This window comes from Trichomonas vaginalis, chromosome IV, assembly GCF_026262505.1.
Source record: "Trichomonas vaginalis G3 chromosome IV, whole genome shotgun sequence".
Taxonomy (NCBI): domain Eukaryota; phylum Parabasalia; order Trichomonadida; family Trichomonadidae; genus Trichomonas; species Trichomonas vaginalis.
The window spans coordinates 13078827-13097037 of record NC_067206.1 but is presented as its reverse complement, the minus strand read 5'-3'; the positions used below and the strand labels follow the sequence as shown (position 1 = coordinate 13097037).

General features: G+C 30.4%; 9 protein-coding genes and 3 pseudogenes across 12 annotated transcripts, besides 2 other annotated features; 7 read left to right on the top strand and 5 right to left on the bottom strand.

The window, feature by feature from the left end:
- Nucleotides 1-262: 262 nt before the first annotated feature.
- On the bottom strand, nucleotides 263-530 carry TVAGG3_0082130 (protein of unknown function, DUF4106 family; the record flags this gene model as incomplete). Its single annotated transcript, XM_051222086.1, has 1 exon — nucleotides 263-530. A coding segment is annotated over one exon (268 nt), but the record flags the coding sequence as incomplete, so codon positions are not given.
- A 1889-nt stretch (nucleotides 531-2419) lies between these two features.
- Nucleotides 2420-2653, top strand: TVAGG3_0082120 (annotated as a pseudogene). Its single transcript has one exon. A coding segment is annotated over exon 1 (234 nt).
- A 594-nt stretch (nucleotides 2654-3247) lies between these two features.
- On the top strand, nucleotides 3248-4401 carry TVAGG3_0082110 (annotated as a pseudogene). The gene has a single exon. A coding segment is annotated over exon 1 (1154 nt).
- Nucleotides 4402-4732: 331 nt separating this feature from the next.
- Nucleotides 4733-18211: part of a mobile genetic element that runs on past the window's edge.
- Nucleotides 5474-6373, top strand: TVAGG3_0082100 (uncharacterized protein; the record flags this gene model as incomplete). Its single annotated transcript, XM_051222085.1, has 1 exon — nucleotides 5474-6373. One exon carries the CDS (start codon nucleotides 5474-5476, stop codon nucleotides 6371-6373), a length of 900 nt encoding a protein of 299 aa, XP_051107071.1.
- On the top strand, nucleotides 6407-7093 carry TVAGG3_0082090 (uncharacterized protein; the record flags this gene model as incomplete). Its single annotated transcript, XM_051222084.1, has 1 exon — nucleotides 6407-7093. One exon carries the CDS (start codon nucleotides 6407-6409, stop codon nucleotides 7091-7093), a length of 687 nt encoding a protein of 228 aa, XP_051107070.1.
- Nucleotides 8909-9983, top strand: TVAGG3_0082080 (phage tail repeat-like family; the record flags this gene model as incomplete). The annotated part of the gene is made up of 1 exon (XM_051222083.1): nucleotides 8909-9983. A coding segment is annotated over one exon (1075 nt), but the record flags the coding sequence as incomplete, so codon positions are not given.
- On the top strand, nucleotides 10317-10982 carry TVAGG3_0082070 (uncharacterized protein; the record flags this gene model as incomplete). Its single annotated transcript, XM_051222082.1, has 1 exon — nucleotides 10317-10982. The coding sequence occupies one exon, from the start codon at nucleotides 10317-10319 to the stop codon at nucleotides 10980-10982; it is 666 nt and encodes a 221-aa protein (XP_051107068.1).
- On the top strand, nucleotides 11642-12181 carry TVAGG3_0082060 (organellar and viral DNA polymerase type B; the record flags this gene model as incomplete). The annotated part of the gene is made up of 1 exon (XM_001294160.1): nucleotides 11642-12181. One exon carries the CDS (start codon nucleotides 11642-11644, stop codon nucleotides 12179-12181), a length of 540 nt encoding a protein of 179 aa, XP_001294161.1.
- TVAGG3_0082050 (uncharacterized protein) lies at nucleotides 12752-13225 on the bottom strand (the record flags this gene model as incomplete). Its single annotated transcript, XM_051222081.1, has 1 exon — nucleotides 12752-13225. One exon carries the CDS (start codon nucleotides 13223-13225, stop codon nucleotides 12752-12754), a length of 474 nt encoding a protein of 157 aa, XP_051107067.1.
- Nucleotides 13359-13673: a mobile genetic element.
- Nucleotides 14017-14280, bottom strand: TVAGG3_0082030 (uncharacterized protein; the record flags this gene model as incomplete). The annotated part of the gene is made up of 1 exon (XM_051222080.1): nucleotides 14017-14280. One exon carries the CDS (start codon nucleotides 14278-14280, stop codon nucleotides 14017-14019), a length of 264 nt encoding a protein of 87 aa, XP_051107066.1.
- Nucleotides 14605-15856, bottom strand: TVAGG3_0082020 (annotated as a pseudogene). Its single transcript has one exon. A coding segment is annotated over exon 1 (1252 nt).
- Nucleotides 15979-18045, bottom strand: TVAGG3_0082010 (DNA/RNA polymerases family; the record flags this gene model as incomplete). Its single annotated transcript, XM_051222079.1, has 1 exon — nucleotides 15979-18045. The coding sequence occupies one exon, from the start codon at nucleotides 18043-18045 to the stop codon at nucleotides 15979-15981; it is 2067 nt and encodes a 688-aa protein (XP_051107065.1).

Below are 18211 nucleotides of genomic sequence, written 5' to 3'. Positions count from 1 at the left end.
TTATATTGAGTAGTATGGTTTTTCAAATTTATGACATCTTGTTCCATTTTTGCTACTTCTGCTGCTTTTTCTGACACTTTTTTCGCATATTCCTCTGTACTTAGTTCTTTCAGTTGTTCTTCTTTCTTCTTTTTCTCTACGTTTAACTCATTGAGTTTCTTTGTGTGTCTGTCATATTCTAGTTTCTTTTCGTTTTCGCTTATTTGTTTCTGTATGTCTATGTTTGACTTTTTGACATCTGTTATTTGATTTTTGAGTGAACTCAAATTCATTTGACTTTGAGGGTTATAGGCTGTTCCGTCTGCAGCTCCACCATAGCCTGCCATTTTCGCTAAAAGTCCCGCTCTTAAACCTCCACTCTGTGCACCAAGAACTCGGTTTAAAAGCATAGGGTTGCTTGACATTTGTTGCAACATAGTGGGGTCATTCAGCATTTGTTGTTGCAACTGTTGTTGTGGTGTCAGTCTTACTATTGGATGTTTCAATGCTCTCTTCCTCTTACGTATATTCTTACGTAGCTTACGTGGCATTTTAAGTGAAGTTAAAAAGCGGCTTTTGACAGATGTTTATATGACACTTTTTCAGTAAAGACTTTGTTGAGATTTCTTCGTAAATGTTTTGTCAAGACTTCTTCATAAAGACTTTGTTGTGACTTCTTCGTAAAGACTTTGTCAAGACTTCTTCATCGTAATGAGTGTAAATGACCCAAAAATATATTTTATGTTAGAATGTTAGATCTAACATGTTTTCTAACATGTTTTCTAACATGGTCTAAAACATACAAAACTCATGAAATTTCATACGGAATTCAATAAAAATAATGTTTATGTTAGAATGTTAGATCTAACCTCTTTTCTAACATGTTTTCTAACATGGTCTAAAACATACAAAACTCATGAAATTTCATACGGAATTCAATAAAAATAATGTTTATGTTAGAATGTTAGATCTAACCTCTTTTCTAACATGTTTTCTAACATGGTCTAAAACATACAAAACTCATGAAATTTCATACGGAATTCAATAAAAATATATTTTATGTTAGAATGTTAGATCTAACCTCTTTTCTAACATGTTTTCTACCCTCTTGAATTTTCATGATTTCATCGTAAATGTTTTGTCAAGACTTCTTCGTAAATGTTTTGTCAAGACTTCTTCGTAAAGACTTTGTTGAGATTTCTTCGTAAAGTTCTTCATCGTAAAGACTTTGTAAAGTCTTTCTCATGAACTTTCTTGTCAATGTTTTGTTGAGACTTTGTAAAGTTCTTCATCGTAAAGACTTTGTAAAGAAAGTTCATGAAAATTCATGAGGTTAGAAAAGAGGTTAGAAAACGTGTTAGATCTAACATTCTAACATAAACATTATTTTTGTCTGATTTTACGAAGAAGTCTTGACAAAACATTTACGATGAAGAAGTCTTGACAAAACATTTACGAAGAAGTCTTGACAAAACATTTACGATGAAATCATGAGTTTTCTACGATGTTAGAAAACATGTTAGAAAACGTGTTAGATCTAACATTCTAACATAAACATTATTTTTGTCTGATTTTACGAAGAAGTCTTGACAAAACATTTACGATGAAGAAGTCTTGACAAAACATTTACGAAGAAGTCTTGACAAAACATTTACGATGAAGAAGTCTTGACAAAACATTTACGATGAAGAAGTCTTGACAAAACATTTACGATGAAGAAGTCTTGACAAAACATTTACGAAGAAGAAGTCTTGACAAAACATTTACGATGAAGAAGTCTTGACAAAACATTTACGAAGAAGAAGTCTTGACAAAACATTTACGAAGAAATCATGAGTTTTCTACGATGTTAGAAAAGAGGTTAGAAAAGAGGTTAGATCTAACATTCTAACATAAACATTATTTTTGTCTGATTTTACGAAGAAGTCTTGACAAAACATTTACGATGAAGAAGTCTTGACAAAACATCCTCAGGGCTAGAAGGCACGAAGTGCCTGGAAGCCCCACTACTTTTTTTTTTTTTTTTTTTTTTAATTATTTGATTCATTCTTTCTTCAATAATTTCTATTCTTTTTGTTAAATCATCAATTTTCATTAATGAGGTGATTCTTGATTGAGGAATAGATTTTAAACTAACAACACCTTTTATTTTTGAAATTTTGAATCCATCAACTTTAAACATTTTATTCAATTTACATGTTGTCAATTCTTCAAATAATTTTTTATTATTAGCATAATAGTCATTAAATTCTTCAACAGATGAAAAAATTTTTATTTCAGTAATGGGTTTAACAATGTTTATTTTATTTTGAACATCTTCACTTTCATTTATTTCTTCCTTCTCTGTTTCATTACTTTTTAAAATCGGTTTCATTTATCATTAAATAAAAATTAGAATATAAGTGATGAAATATATTTTTTAATTAATATTAAATCAGAAATGGCGGCAGGATTCTTTAAAAAGTTATGGGAAGGAATTAAGAAAGCAGCAAGTTGGGTTCATCAGAAAATAATAAAACCCGTTGCAAACTTTTTGGCACCAGTAGCGAAAACGGCAGGAACTATCATAGGTGGAGTATTAGGTGCTAAAGCAGGTAATCCGGGATGAGCACAAGCAGGTAACGCAATTGGTGGAATTGCTGAAGGAATACTTAATAAAATAGGAGGAAAGTAGTGGAAAAATAAATATTATTTTTATCTCAATATCGGTTGTAGTCTTTGATAAAACTTTTGCTCCCTTATTTAAAACTTCTCTTACCGGAACATTAGGTGCTATTTGTTCTGCAACGTCACTAATTGCTTCTTTATTCTTAAATATCCAATTTGCTCCCTTCTCATTGTTTCCCAAACTTTATGCGCTCCTCTTTTTACTTTATCCCATAACTTTTTAAAGAATCCTCAGCCATAGTTGATTATTTCATTAAAATTAAAAATTCATTTTCATCTTTTTAATTTGATTTTTTATTTCATCATAAATGACGACTAACTATTTGGTGCCAAACACTAAACAATTAATGGAAATGTATTTCATTCATTCGAAAAGATAAATGAAATATTCGCAAAGAATGATGGTAGAAGATATTTATAGAGAACTTGAAAGTCATGCTATGACTCTGATGCTCCATATTTTGATGATAAACAAACTCATTTAAGAATTACAAATCCGGCTCATGATGTGAACCAATTAGGTGACACATATATTAAACGCAAAGTTAAAGCAACTCTAGTTTCAAATAAAGCTTTCACATGTGATGCCGCTTTTAAATGTATGCGTTTATTCGTTGGTTATAAATCATCAAATCAAAACTTTAAACAATTAGAAGTAGAAACCGAAAGAGGTGATGCTGGTTATCTTCAGATGGATTGCGCCCGTGAATCTTTTGCATTTGCAACATATAAACCAAAATCAGAAAGGAAAGTTAAAAAGTTTGTTCATTCGTTATATAATAATGTTCAAAAATATGATAACTCAGTATGTGGTAAATATATTGACCCCTCGGAAGTTTTCAAGAGAGCAAATGAAGAAGTTGATGTCACTTTTGATATGATTATTCCGGTAAATGATTTGTTAGCATTTCAGGCGTTCGACGATTATCCTAAATCATTTGGTGAAATCATTCTTAAATATTATGTTTTCATGGATACTTTAGTATTTTGTCAGGTTGACCCGTTAAGAGTTGCTGATTTACAAAAATTACGTTTATGAAAAGATAAACTGATGAAAATTATGAAAAGATTATGAATCATGTTTATAAATATGATCGCAAATTCCAACAAATCGGACTTCCTGCCAAATTAATTACAAGCTTAGCCGCTACATCTGCTGACGCAATAGTTGAAGACGTTATTATTTCATGCACAAAGATGGAAGTTTTAGAGGATAAATGCATTACACCAGGATATGGTTTAATTGAAGAATCAGTTAAAGCAATACCACGTTTATTCAGTAAGGAAGATCCATTCATGATTCCAGCTCAACATATTGACGTTCGTTCACTAAATGGAGGTTGCATCACTCCTGAAGGTATCAGCTCTGATTTCTCATACGCTCTGCATAATGTTACGGATATTGTGTTAACATTTCCGAAGAATACAATGCAAAGAACAGTTTTAGAAAATCCAATGCTTCGAGGTCTTCAGGTCACTATAGATTCCAGAAACTTCCCCGATCAAGCGATGACCACAGTGGGTGACATATTCTTTACACGTATGCTTCAAGCTTCTGATTTAGATGGAGTGAATGAATGCACGAAGAATACGAGGACTCATTAACTAGACCACTGAATGCAGATGATGGCAGCCATTAGCTAGAACATGGAAAGACCAAACTTCATTCTTATGCACTATTCCAGTTCAACGTGATGGAGCGGGTATATTCTTTGATGGATTAGAAACTTTCAACTCACAAGTTACAGTACAAGTGAAAGCTTATCCAATCATTCAGGGTGAAAATGACACTTACTGTTCAAAGGTGACAAATCCTCCTCAGGTTTGGTTTACTAGGACTACGTATTGGACATGGACACCGGATGAAGGTTTGAAATATCATTCAACAGGTACACCACCACAGTATAGAAGTTCATATGATGAAATATTGATGAATAGAAATGTTTAAAATTATAAATTTATTTTTGATTAAATGGATTTAAATTCTGAAGAATTAGCAGGAGTATATAATACATACATAGATGATATGATTAATGAAGCATTGAGTGATAATAGAAATGCTCTATCTAAGGAAAAATTAATGAAAATTCCATATTCTGAATGTTACTTAAATTCAATCACTGCAGCAATTGGTAAACAAAATAAAGGTAAAACATTAACGATATTAAAACAAATTATCATTATTGCTAACACTTCACCCTATTCACATGTGTTAATTTATATCAACCGTTCAGGTTCACCTTCAGATGATACATTTGAATCATTAAAGCATTTAATCAAAATTCCAATTATTTATTTATCACAAGAAGAAGCAGAAGATTATTTGAAAAACTTTTTAATGTATAAAGAGTTATATAATACAATCAAGAAGCAAGGATTAGAGGATAAAATTATTGATAAACAACGGGATGAATTATTTGAAACACTTTCTATTTCAAATTTTGATAAAGAATTTTTGCATTCACTAATTTTTCTAGATGATGCCGTGAAATCAAAACTAATAACTAATGAGAAATCATATTTTAATCAGTTATTAACTCAATGTCGACATATTCAGTGTTCATTCTTTATGGCTGTTCAATACTTTAAAGCATTAAGCACAAACATTAAATCAAACCTGTCCACCCTTTTCATTTTCAGTGGTTTAGTCGTCAACAGTTGAACGTTATGCTTTATCAAGTGAATTTACCAATGAGCATTAATGAACTTTACACACAATATCAGCAATTAGGAGAACATGGAAAAATAATAGTTGATTTAAATAAAGGTTCCATTAAATTCGAATAACTTTTTATAATTAATTTTTATTTTTTATTTATAATTAAACATGACAGAAATTGCAAATCTTCTACAGGTTCCATTAAAACAAGGGACAAACAAAAAGGGTGCATATAATAGAACTATGAAAGTTCCAGACGGAATGAAAGAATTAGTCCACATTGTTGCCGGTCTTCAAAAGGATGTTAAACAAATGAGAAATGTTTTAACATTACCAGAAGCTCAAGCATATGCCAAACGTCATGGACCAAATTGGGAAGCACATGAAGCAGACATTACGGGTCCAACTGGAAAACCTGATGGTATAAATGAAGTTTTCGTTACTGATGGTCAAGGAAATATTAAAGTCATAAATGGTTATAAATTAACAATGACGGATTATCCTAAACGTAAAGCATATAATGAACGTTATCCTATGCAATTTGATGAAAATGGAAAAGCTGTTAAACAATACATTGGAGAAGGTGAACATGGTCCAATTAATTCATACCGTCATAATCCATATTCTTATTTCAATGAAGAATTAAATGCTATTCAAGAGGGACCGGATGGATTACCACAATATTCTAATCAGTTCGATGGTCAATATGCAAATTTGAGACCTGAAATTCCAGCTAAGAAATTCTTTAAAGTTGCTTTATTCGATCCAGTTTTCGCAAATGTTAAAGATGAACTTAAACAGCAATTCCAACCAATTATAGTAGCAAGAATTGCATCAGGTGCTTTATCTCAAGCATTCAAAGATTTAATTAAGAAACCATTATATCAGCAACGAGGTTTAACTTATGATTTAGTTAAGGAATCAGATAAAAGAAAATTTGAGAAATCAGTTGATTATAAGAATGCAATTAATGAATATATTAGGTCTATTAATTTCGATGAAAATGCTAAAAATCAACTTCATGAACAAATACAGGGAATAATAGATTCAAAAGTTCCAGCAAAATAAAAGTTTAAATATATTTTTTTTATTCAATTATAAATGAGAAGACGTTTCACTAGTCAAAAGAACACTAACGCAAAAGCAGAGATTACGGTTGGTTATAACGTAAATGATGATAAATCACGAATTATTCAAAATGTTAAAGTTAATGTTAGTCCTGAATTAACAAGGTCAGCAACTCAACCAAATTTATTAACTCGTGACTTACCAAAGAAAGAAGAGGAGCAAAATAAAGAAGATGGAGACCCAATCATTTTATCTGAACCCGGTAAAAAACCTGTTGAAATTCCCACTTATCCAACATACCCCCCACCACTTGATAACCCAGGAATCTACGATTCCAGTCGCAATGCGCCATATAAAATAGACATTAATTCAGAATTAATGAAAATATATCGCGATATCATAACTGATAATTATGATTCAATAATAAATTTAATTGACCAATCCGGTTTAATTATTTTACCTTATGAATCATTAATTCACATTATTGCCATTCTTTGTGATGTTCAAGATTCAGACGTGAAGATTCAATATTTCATAGATGATGAGGTTTCATGCTGCGGAACAGTTGCAAAAATAAATCCTATAAAGGATATTAGCACAATTAAGATATCAAAGAACGGAACAACAACTGAACTTCATTTAACATATAATGATATTTATAATAAAATAGTTGATGAATATAAAATATCACTTGAAAAATTCTTTGTTAAGGCTATTTAATATTCAAGCATTAACATTATCGAATAATAATCCTTTGAATCATAATCAATAATAATTGACCTTTCACCAGTTTCTATCGTTTGTTTTATTTCTTTTTGTTCCCCACTATCCGGATCAGTCATTGTAATTGTTTTTGTTATAGTATCTGCTTTATCTTTAACTTCAATCTTTTTTCCATCAGGATATTTAAACCAAAATTCCAAAAATTCGATATTGTCAATCTGTTCATATTTTAATCTATCAATTACATTTTTAATACCATCTGAAAATCTTATGAAATGGTCATTATATGGGTTTGATTGAACCAAATTTGAATGAAGTGAAATATAACCCGATGATGAATATGACATCGACTCATATTTTCTGAAAACACTAAAATTTATAACATGAATGAATTTCTTATTCGTTGAATTTATGAATTCTTGAGGTAATCTTATTCTAGTTTTATTTATCACTGGAAAATAACGCTTTACCATATTTTTAATCGTAATAAAAATGTCAATTATCAATATTATTTCGAATAATAACTGTGAATTAAATTTAACAGTTAGCGGAATTTATAATGTTACTCTCGTTTCTGTGAGTGGTAAATTTAATCCCATTCTTTTAGACCCTTCGGATTATATATCATTTATTAAAGATGACCTTGAGCCGCATAGCGGCGGGGTCGTAGACCTAAAAACATATGATATGTATATAAATAATGTGATAGTGAAATGGGATATTAACATGATTTTAAGTTATTTAAATGAATCATTTATCGTATGGTATGAAGAAAATTTTAAATCAAAACCTGATAAACTTTTTGAACTTGATGAAATAAATAACCTTATTAAATTCCCGCTGAAAATTAAATTTTGTACTCCTCGTCTTCGTTCATTGTTGGGGATATTAAATTTTGAAAAAGATGTTGGGGATGTTTTGTATTCTGACATTGGGTCCAATTTCATTTTAATCAAATGTGATAAAGTTAATACCCCAATGAGATTTTCACATCAAACATTAGACCCTAACTCTTACCCATCAATACAAAACATTTTATCCATCAACTTAAACATATTTTCTTTATCTTATCCATTTCAATTATCCGGGAATTCATTTATTCTTCATTCAAAAGATTTATCAAATATTAAATTTAGAATAACTGACCTATTTGATTGTGATTTAGAATTTATGAATGAAATATTATGGACTTTTCAAATAGAGAAAATAGCTGATGAGATAACAGATTAAATATTTATTTTTAAATCGTAATAAATGATTAAACAACAGCAACCACAACAACTTAAGGCACAAACCATTACATACGCCACATATGCATATAATTCAAAGACGGCAGAACAAACACAAAGGTTGAAATATGGAGATTTGGAGATAGTATTGAAAAATGACCATTTCGAATTCGTTTGCAAAGGTGGTGCAGTGATATCAAATATAAAAGAAATTTTATTTATGAATTCAAAAATTAAAGGAATAACGGATGATATAACATCAATTCCACCAGAAGAACAAAGATATTACGCATTAAATGCATTTCCTAAAGTTTTGAAGATTGGAAGATTTAATTTAAATGAGGAATTCATAAAAGGTTTCCTAAATGACATAATGAAGAAAGCAGATAAGGAATATGTGGCTAGTGTGTTAGTGAAGAAGGCGGATAAGGAATATGTTAATGAAAAAGATAATGAAATTAAAGAAATGGTTGAATGGTACCATGAACGGACATCAAAGATTTTAAAAACTAAAGCCGATACAGGGTGGGTTTCAGGATGTTTAGACCTTAAAGCAGATAAAACATATGTTAACGATGAGTTAATGAAGAAGGCAGATAAGAACCATACACATGAATTCTTCACAACTGTTGGTATAGAAAGTATTGAAGGAACGGTTGAAGGAACTGGTGGGGATGTATTATATTGGAAACCTCCTAACTTTCCACAAGGTTTAACATCGGATGACGACATAACGACGATGAGAAACATTAGATGTAAAGATGTTTATGTCATGAAGGATGAACATAATATTAAATTCACTGCTCAAGATTTATATGACAAGAAGGCAGATAAAACATATGTTAACGATGAGTTAATGAAGAAAGCAGATAAAACATATGTTAACGAAATATACCAAAGTTTGATAGGAACAACAAAAAATATTGAAACTATTGTTGGTGACTTTTCTGTCTATGAAGAAAATAAATATTTTAGATGGCAGTTTGTACACTCCTTAAAAAATGGTACACGGTGTAAACTCATTCCGAAAAATAACAATGAAATGTATGTAGGTTATATAAAGAATGATGGTACACAAGTTAAAGTTCCATTAGACAACAACTGTTACTTAAACTTATATGGAGACGAACAAAAGAAATATTTAAGAGTTTATGAAATGACAGATATGACATTGTCTAACCTAGCTCCAGCACCATATTATTATGACTATGGAGATGATGTCAGAACACCACATGTAGATGAACAAAAGCTAACATTATATTTAGATTATTATAGATATAAAAGATATAATGCAATAGAAAAAACGAGAATAGTATATTATTATGAAGATGACAGAAATAAATATTATAGTCAAGATTTTACATACCCTGAAAACATAAGATTATATTATAAAAAATATTCTGACACAAACCAGAAGAAACCTGAAATAGTTACACTATATTTTAAGTTCAAAAGAGACAATCCTATAATATCTCATATGTTTGATTTAATGAACCCAGTAGGTTCTATTTATACATCTATGGATGCAAGAGGTCCTCAAGTAATGTTTGGTGTTGGTGCATGGGAACAAATAGTCGACAGGTTTTTGTATTGTGCAAACTCTTCAAAGGAAACAGGTGGAAGTAAAACGATTTCAGGCGAAAATTTACCTGCTCATAGTCACTACATAGATTTAAGTACATCTCAAGCAGGTTGGCATAAGCATAGATATTGGGATTGGTCAGGAATGACAAAAGGTAAAGGATATGATGTTAAAGACAACGTTAAGTTTGCTATAGATTGTTACTGGAGTAACACTGAGGGAGGAGGAAACCATACACATTTCGTTTCAGGATATACACAAACAACGGGACAAAGTAAAGAATACATGCCACCTTACATGACAGTTTACGCATGGTATAGAGTTCAATGAATTCAGTCCAAAAATAATTAATTTCATTAGTTTTAAAATTATTTTTATTTATTTTTTTATTTTGTATGTAAGAACAGAAATGTCAGTCGAAGCAAAAACATTCACGAACAAATCTAATGGCGAAACATTCACAAAAGGCACTTATAATGGTATTGAAGTCTTACGTAGAGACAAGGATGGTTACATTAATGCAACAAAGATGGCAAGAGAAGCGGGAAGGTTAAACCATTTAAACAGATTTCTCAATAGTACTAAAATGCAGGAAATTCTTGAGTTTTGGATGAACGAATACGGTGGAGCCAAAAGTGGCTCGACCTCAAAACAAGCATTTTATGAGCTTACAAAGGGTGTCATGAATGAATTCAAAGGTATTTACATACATCCTAACCTCGTTCATTTTGTTGCTGAATGGTGCTCTGTAAAGTATGCATTTTATGTCAAAGATATTATGGACTCCATAGACAAGAAAGTTCATGAGACATTAGATGAAGAAGAACTTGAAGATACAGTAGAGAATGCTAAACCTTTGTTTGAAGAAGAAGTTGGAAAAATGTGCGAAAAACAATTAGAACATGAACGTGAGATATGTTATGGTTATAGAGATTCTTCATACGAACTAGACCAATGGGAACAAGAAGATTTAAAGAGAGAATTTAGAGAATATGAACTCGCTAAGATAGCATTTGAAGCTGCAGAAAAGAAGTTAAAAGTTTGGGGTCGTTTTGTACAAAAATATTGTGAGTAAATGAACTCATGGGCTTCGCCCTTGCCGCTAGCGGCTTATTTTTATCATAAACGACCAAAAATAATTTTTAGGGTAGATGGTTAGATCTACCCTCATTTCTAACCTCATTTCTAACCTCACCGCTTCGGTCTGAAAGACCTTCAGGACTCAAAGAGTCCGTTAGCGGCTCAGATTGCTTTAGCTTTCTCATGAATTTTCATGAATTTCCTTAAGATAGAAAAAATAAAATTAGTTTTAAAATTATTTTTATTTATTTATTTTGTATAAAAGATATGATTTCAACAATCGGCACAACAACTATTCAAGCCACAACTACAGCACCAAACTCGCTAGTCATGAATCCTACGTCAATGTTGGTAGAGATGAAAAGCTTCATTCCTTCTTCATATACTTTTGAAACAGAAATCCAGAAGATAAAGCAAGAACTTTTAACAAGTAATTTAGACTGTAGTGCGAAAGATGAAACAAATGAACAGTATCTTTATGAAATGCAGGACATTATTGACCATTTACCCAAATTGCCTGAAATTCAGCAGCAAAAACTAACTATTCCTGAATTCGATGAAATAGAAGTGAAACCAACTGACTCAGTAGAAATTAAGAAATTCATACGTAAAGTAAATTATGAATTCCTTGGTTTTCATTGCAACCATAAAGTTATGGACAAAGATTGCGACATGGTTTATAAAAATATTTCTGACCTTTACAAATCCGAAGAATTTAAGACATACGATAACTTTGTTTCATTAGTTGCAAAATGTGTATGGCAGATAAGAGATAAAGATAGAAGAGGTAAAGTATGGAATGAACAGATAAGACCCACTATGTTTGAGATGAAGAGAGCAATTGACGCTTTAGTTATTTTAGCTGGTAATGTTTCAATGTATAACGCAAAAACGATGCCGCAATGTTCAAAATGTAAAGCGTCAATAAGAAAATATAACTACTCAGTCAAAGAGATAGAAAGAATGCGAAACGACTATGCAGACTTAAAGAAAGAAACAGAAAAGCCAGCAGAAGATAAAATGGATATGTTAACATTTCTTAATAAAAACTATCCAACAGCAGAAGATTTCCTTTTATCTGACGTCAAGAAGAAGTATAAAGAAACCTTCGGCATTGTTAAAACATTAATAGAAGCTACGAAATTGTTTAGAGTCTCACGAATTCATAACGTTTACCATGTAAAACGTTTATAAAATAACTGGGGTAGAAATGAGGGTAGATCTAACCATCTACCCTAAATTTATTTTTGGTCAAAGCTTCCACGAGAGAAAAGATTCCTCATTCGCTAAGGATTCCAAAAATGAAAAAATCATTGATTTCAGCTGAGAAAAAAACAGCAAAACCCTTCTTCCACGGGAACAAAGAAATAAAGAAGAAATAAAGTAAATTTTTTATTTATTCCCGTGGAAGATAGAGCCGTGGAAGATAGAGCACCTTTGTGACACTTTTTATTCACGACAAACAAGACAAACAAAGAAAATCAGAAAATACGGCGCTGTCGCGGTTCGAACCACAGACCCTGACCCCCCATAACACCACCTTAGACCACTGTGCTACGTAGCCTGTCGACATAAGATATTATAAATTACATATTTGACGTAAATTTATTTCCCAGTTATTCAATAATGCTTCATAAGTGCCTTCCTCATTAATCCTGCTGTGTTGTCAAAATGTCCTGTTGTCTCATTTTTTCAGAGAAGTTAAATAACCGAGTGACACATGGTGACATAGTGACACCCTCAGTTCTTCAAAAATAAATTTTCTTATAAATCTTCAGAGTCTATTTCTTCAACCATTTCACTTCCTTCGTCAATGTCAATAGAAGCTTCTTCAACCTTTGGTAAGAATTTCTGTATAACATCTTTGTTCGTTATTGTCTTCAGAGATGAAGGATAATATTTCACATTTGTTTCACCTTTCTTATATTCTTTCTGTTCGGAAAGATTCATAGTAATACTGAAGAAGTCAATATTAGAGTTCTTTATGACAGTATAATGAGTATCTTTGACATTCACGAAGAAACCCTTTTGTTTCAAAACTACTGCTAATTCTTGTGAAGTATAACGTTTGCGGTCAATGACGATAGCTAATGGTTTGATATACTGACCAAACTTAGATTCTTTCACAAACTTCTTGTTAAAGATAACATTAACATTTGAAGCATTATTGAACTCATTCTTGATGGCAGTAGCGAGAGCATTGTATGAAAAGAACTTGCAATCTTGCATGTGTTTCATTAAAATAAAAATATTAAATTATTTTTCAAAATAATTTAAAAAAATCTAATCTAATCTAATCTAATTTTTTCAAAAAATATATTTCTATCCGATAGAAAAGATGACAGAAAAGATGACAGAAAAGATGACAGAAAAATTAACTTTTTACATAGCGCCAGACCCTTCTTGCCCACATCTTTTTAAGCCACAATATATAGACATAGAACTAAATAGAGAAAGCGAAATTCTACAAACAGAAGAAACATATAGAGACCTAGATAACGAAACTGGATATGCGCTATTCTGGTTAGATTGTCCTTATGAAATGTATGAAAAAAAGGTTTTATATGAAGAATATAGAAAATATTGTCATGAAAACAATATAAGACCAAGCTCTAGAGAAAAATTCTATGCTGGTATAAAACATCTTTTCGAAGTTCAGAATGGCAAATATAGAAAGAAATAATTTTTCTAAGTTTATTTTTTCAGAGAAGTTAAATAACCGAGTGACACATGGTGACATAGTGACACCTTCAGTTATTCAAAAATAATTAACTAAAGATGAACCTAAAAACCATGAGACTTTGTCTCCGGACTCTTTGAGTCACTTAACGATAAAATAACTGATAACAAATTTTTATTTTTATATAAATGAATACCCCACAAGCTCAAAATTTACCACGAATCATAACAAGGGAGGAAATGATAAAAATGATGCAAGAACATGTTAAAAATAACAAACCACTAAAACTGAGAAAATGCGGTTATGCAGTAATGATGGAAAGAGAGATGTTGTCGAAGAGGAATAAAAATTAAATTTGGATTGAGTTTAAAAATTCATCTTTATTAAATTCATCTCTTCCAATCAATTTATTTATTCTATTAAATTCTTTTATTTTTGCTTCACCTAGTTTAAGGATTGAACGGTAAGTTTCTAATTTTTCGATTATTTCTTTATCGTTTTCAACCCCACCGCATTGTGGCTTCTTTTTGTAATAGCATATTTTTGATTTAATTCTGTTTAGTTTCTTTTTATATTCATTGTCTGGACTCTTGGCTGCTTTGTTATCACTCATTTCTTACGAATTAAAAAAATTTAAATATTATTTAAATATAATGGAGTAATAAAATAAATCGGAATTTCTATTAATTTCTTGTTAACCTCAACTAATGCATTGCCGTTAATATATCTAACAAATTCAGCTATTGTGTCAAATCTTCGCTTCTCTTTTTGTCATTGATTTATTAGTTTTTCCATAATCGAGATGAATCAAAACTTTATCCCCTTGTTTAAAATTCATGAGCCCCGAATTAATTTGTTCACGTTTAACATCATTCAACCTTTCCATTTGCTTTCTAATATATTCCCATTCTTTTGAAATATCATTTTTCATTTCCACCGGTTTCATGTTAATAGTTCTATGCCATGTATTATTGTAATAATATACTAACTGCTGTATGATGGAGTCATGATTTCCATCCCAGTATATCTGACCGTTAACCCCTAACGCATCTCTAAGAGTTCTCATTACCGCATCAACTATTTTATTATGAAACGTATATGGAGAGGATGAAAAGTAAAAATTAATTTGTGGGAAATAATGAGTCATAGCCGCCTGAAATCCTTTATCACCATCACCCCTGATATTATCTACTCTTTCATGATCTAGTAAGTATTGAATAGCTCTTCTTGTTTCCTGTTCTGTTTTCCCTTTCACCGGAATGCAATATAAATATCTAGTGTTAATGTTAATGGCAAATAAATAAGTAATATTTCCTTTTGAATATTCCAGATGATCGATTTCGTATGAATATGGATATGGAGCAAATGAAGGGCGACTAAATTTTTCTTTTAATGGTTGAATTTTCGGGTCAATTGGTTTATTTAATATCTTGAAATCCTTTTTTAAAATCTTTTGCTTCTTTAATGTTTGAAATGGATATAATAAAGTGAATGATGAAGGATTAACTGAAGGAGGTTTTGGTGTTGCAAGTGGTTTAATTTTATCTGCTTTGATTTGGATTTCATTCCTCCCTTCATTAATTCTGGATGTATTCTATTCATTTGTTTTAAATATACTGTATATAAAGGTTTGATTTATACTTCGCTTCGAGTTTATGTTGAAGGATGAATTCCAAAAGTTGATCTTCATTTAAAAGTCGGGCTGAATATGGTTTAACTAATGAATCATAAATTAAAGCTTGTGCTTCATTTATGAGCTGAAGGACCTCGGTGTTTTGCACCTTTGGCTGTTGAACATTTGCTACTTTCTCTTTTGGTGTTGTTTTCGGCTTTTTCTTCTTTTGTTTTTGTTCCTTTGGCGTTTGCGGCTCAGGATTATATAATTTATATAATTCATCAATATCTTCTTCTGTTAATACTTTATTTTTGAAATCTTTCAACTGTTTAAGTTGTGATTTAGTTTTTCCCTTTGTATATTCATTATTTTTAATTTTGTCTTTAATTTCAGAAATTATTCTATCATGATATTTCAAAATTTCATTTTTATAATATGGATAATAATATTCCATATCATCACCCGTTATATTTTTATTATATTTTTGGAGATATGATTTTAATTCATAATAATTAAGAAAATTTTGATTAAATACTAAATCATCAATTAAAATTTTTAAATCTGTGTTATCCATTTATATAAAAATAAAATAAATGTTTTAAGGGTGCCCACCTCTTTGAATCATAGTATCAAAACCATTAATGATTCCTTTTGTCTCTTCTGTGGCATTTCATTAAAAATAAAATTTAAATTGTATTAAATAAATGGCATACAACATCCATTTTCACAACATACAGCTTTAGTGTGTGCTCCTGTTAATGCAGTCTTACCAATTGTTAAGCGAGTCATTGACCCATTTTTAAGTTGTAAATTAATATTTTGACCATCGAAAATGACTTTATCATTTATTATATCCAAATAATTTTTAGGTGTTAATTGTTTATTTTGTCTTAAACTAACACCTTTCATTTTTTGTGCAATCTTTTTAAAATCACTTCCATCAATTGAACCGTTGAATGATGTATAACACTTAGGGCATAAAGCAACCATGTTATCACCTTGTTTCTCAATTGCTAAACCCAATAACTTCTTCTCATGTGCTTTTTCTTCAGCTTTATTCTTTAATTTAGGTTTAAATTTCTCATCAAAACAAAAGAAATCAAATGGTGCGAATTTGAAAATGTTTTTATCATAAAATTGTTTATCAGTAACAATTGCTTGAAATGCTTGAGTGTTAGGAAGATTTGGGTCGCCAGCGATTGCCCAATAAGATGAATCAGTATCACCTTCAATGAAATGAAAACGATTAACATCCAAGCATTTATACATAAAATCATAAATGAAAACTAAATACCAGTATTTAGCATTATCTAAAGTGAAGAATGCCTCTTGTAAACATGTTTCGCATCTATAAAATCTATCTTTGAGCATCACTTGATATGTATCTTCACCTATTTCTCTTATGTTTTTAAACTTATTTGACATACATGCAACGCGTGCCTTCTGTGCATTCATTATTTTAGTCTTTGCGTAATTTTGTGTATTCATTGCATCGTAACCATATGATCCATTAAGTGAAATTTTGCAAAATAAACTTTTTCCTTTATTTCCTTCTAATTCAGCCTTTTGTCTTTCGTTCATAAATTTGTTCGCAAATTCATTAAAACAAGTATTTTTCGTAAATGTTAAAATTGATTGAATATCATCGATGATAAAATGAAATCTGTCTATTAGATACCAAAGATAATAAGAAGAAAATGGTTGATATTGATTGTGTGTTGATGCTAATTGAGTTAATTTCCTCTGTTTCTGGTCAACTGGTAGATTGTTTGATTTCATGTAATTATACATAAAACTGCCAATTGTTTTTTCATCTGTGATAATATCTAAGTTTCTTATTATCGGTAAAAAGTTTATGTAATCATTAATGTATTTTTCATCAATGTGACCCTTTACTTCAGCAACGAATAAAGTATTTTTCTTCTTAATTATTCCCAGTGCTTTTGCTTTCTTTGTTGCTGTATCACAAATGATAACACCATTCAATCTTCCCGGCATATACATTTTATGGTCAGTATATTGAATGAAATCATGAGGATTAGATGAAAATGATGAAGGATATAATGAATTGAAATCAACACCAACGAAATGAGTCATAATGTTGGTGGTGTCCTCATTTGATACAGTTTTGGTTTCTGGATTATATGAAAGTTTATTAATGTGTGTGATTCCTTTAAGATTTACTCTATGTTGAACATTTGATAAACCACCAGTAATTCCATTACGGAGGATGTGATAAGCTTCAACTGAATCTAAAGTCATTGGTAAATTATTTTTTAATGCATAATTTCTTAAATTGATTCTTAAACGTTGAACTTCTTCATCTTTATTTGATTTAATAACATTACAATAACAACACATTAACTGACAATTTTCTTTGGTATGTGGTTTTTCATTATCGATTCTATCTAATGTTGGTTTATTTGCATATGTAAACGCTTTACCACACATTTTGCATTTAGATGAAAGGATTAAATCGTGATAGTATTGAAAATCATCCATTGAAACATTATTTTTGGTATCTCTTTCTGCTTTTTCATCTTGTTTCTTATATGATTCAATTTTATATTTCCAATACTTTTTCGTTAATTCAAAACTTGATTCCACATTTTCTTCTTCTGGATATTTTTCATTAGGATTAAAGTCTTTATATGCTAAAGCGTAACGAATCATTGATGCATTAGATGATAATGAAAGATTATGAAGCATGTCAATTTTATAAACAAATGTTTCTTCAATAATTTTATCAATTGGGTCAATCATAATTTCAACATCTTTATTACAATAATGAATAAAATATTCTAATCTATTCTCAAAATTTTTAGCATCATTGAGATATATTTGATAATCTGAATCGGATATTGTTTCTTGTGTTAATGCTGAATAAAATGAATCTTTCGTGAATGGTTCCTTTTTATATAATTCTTCT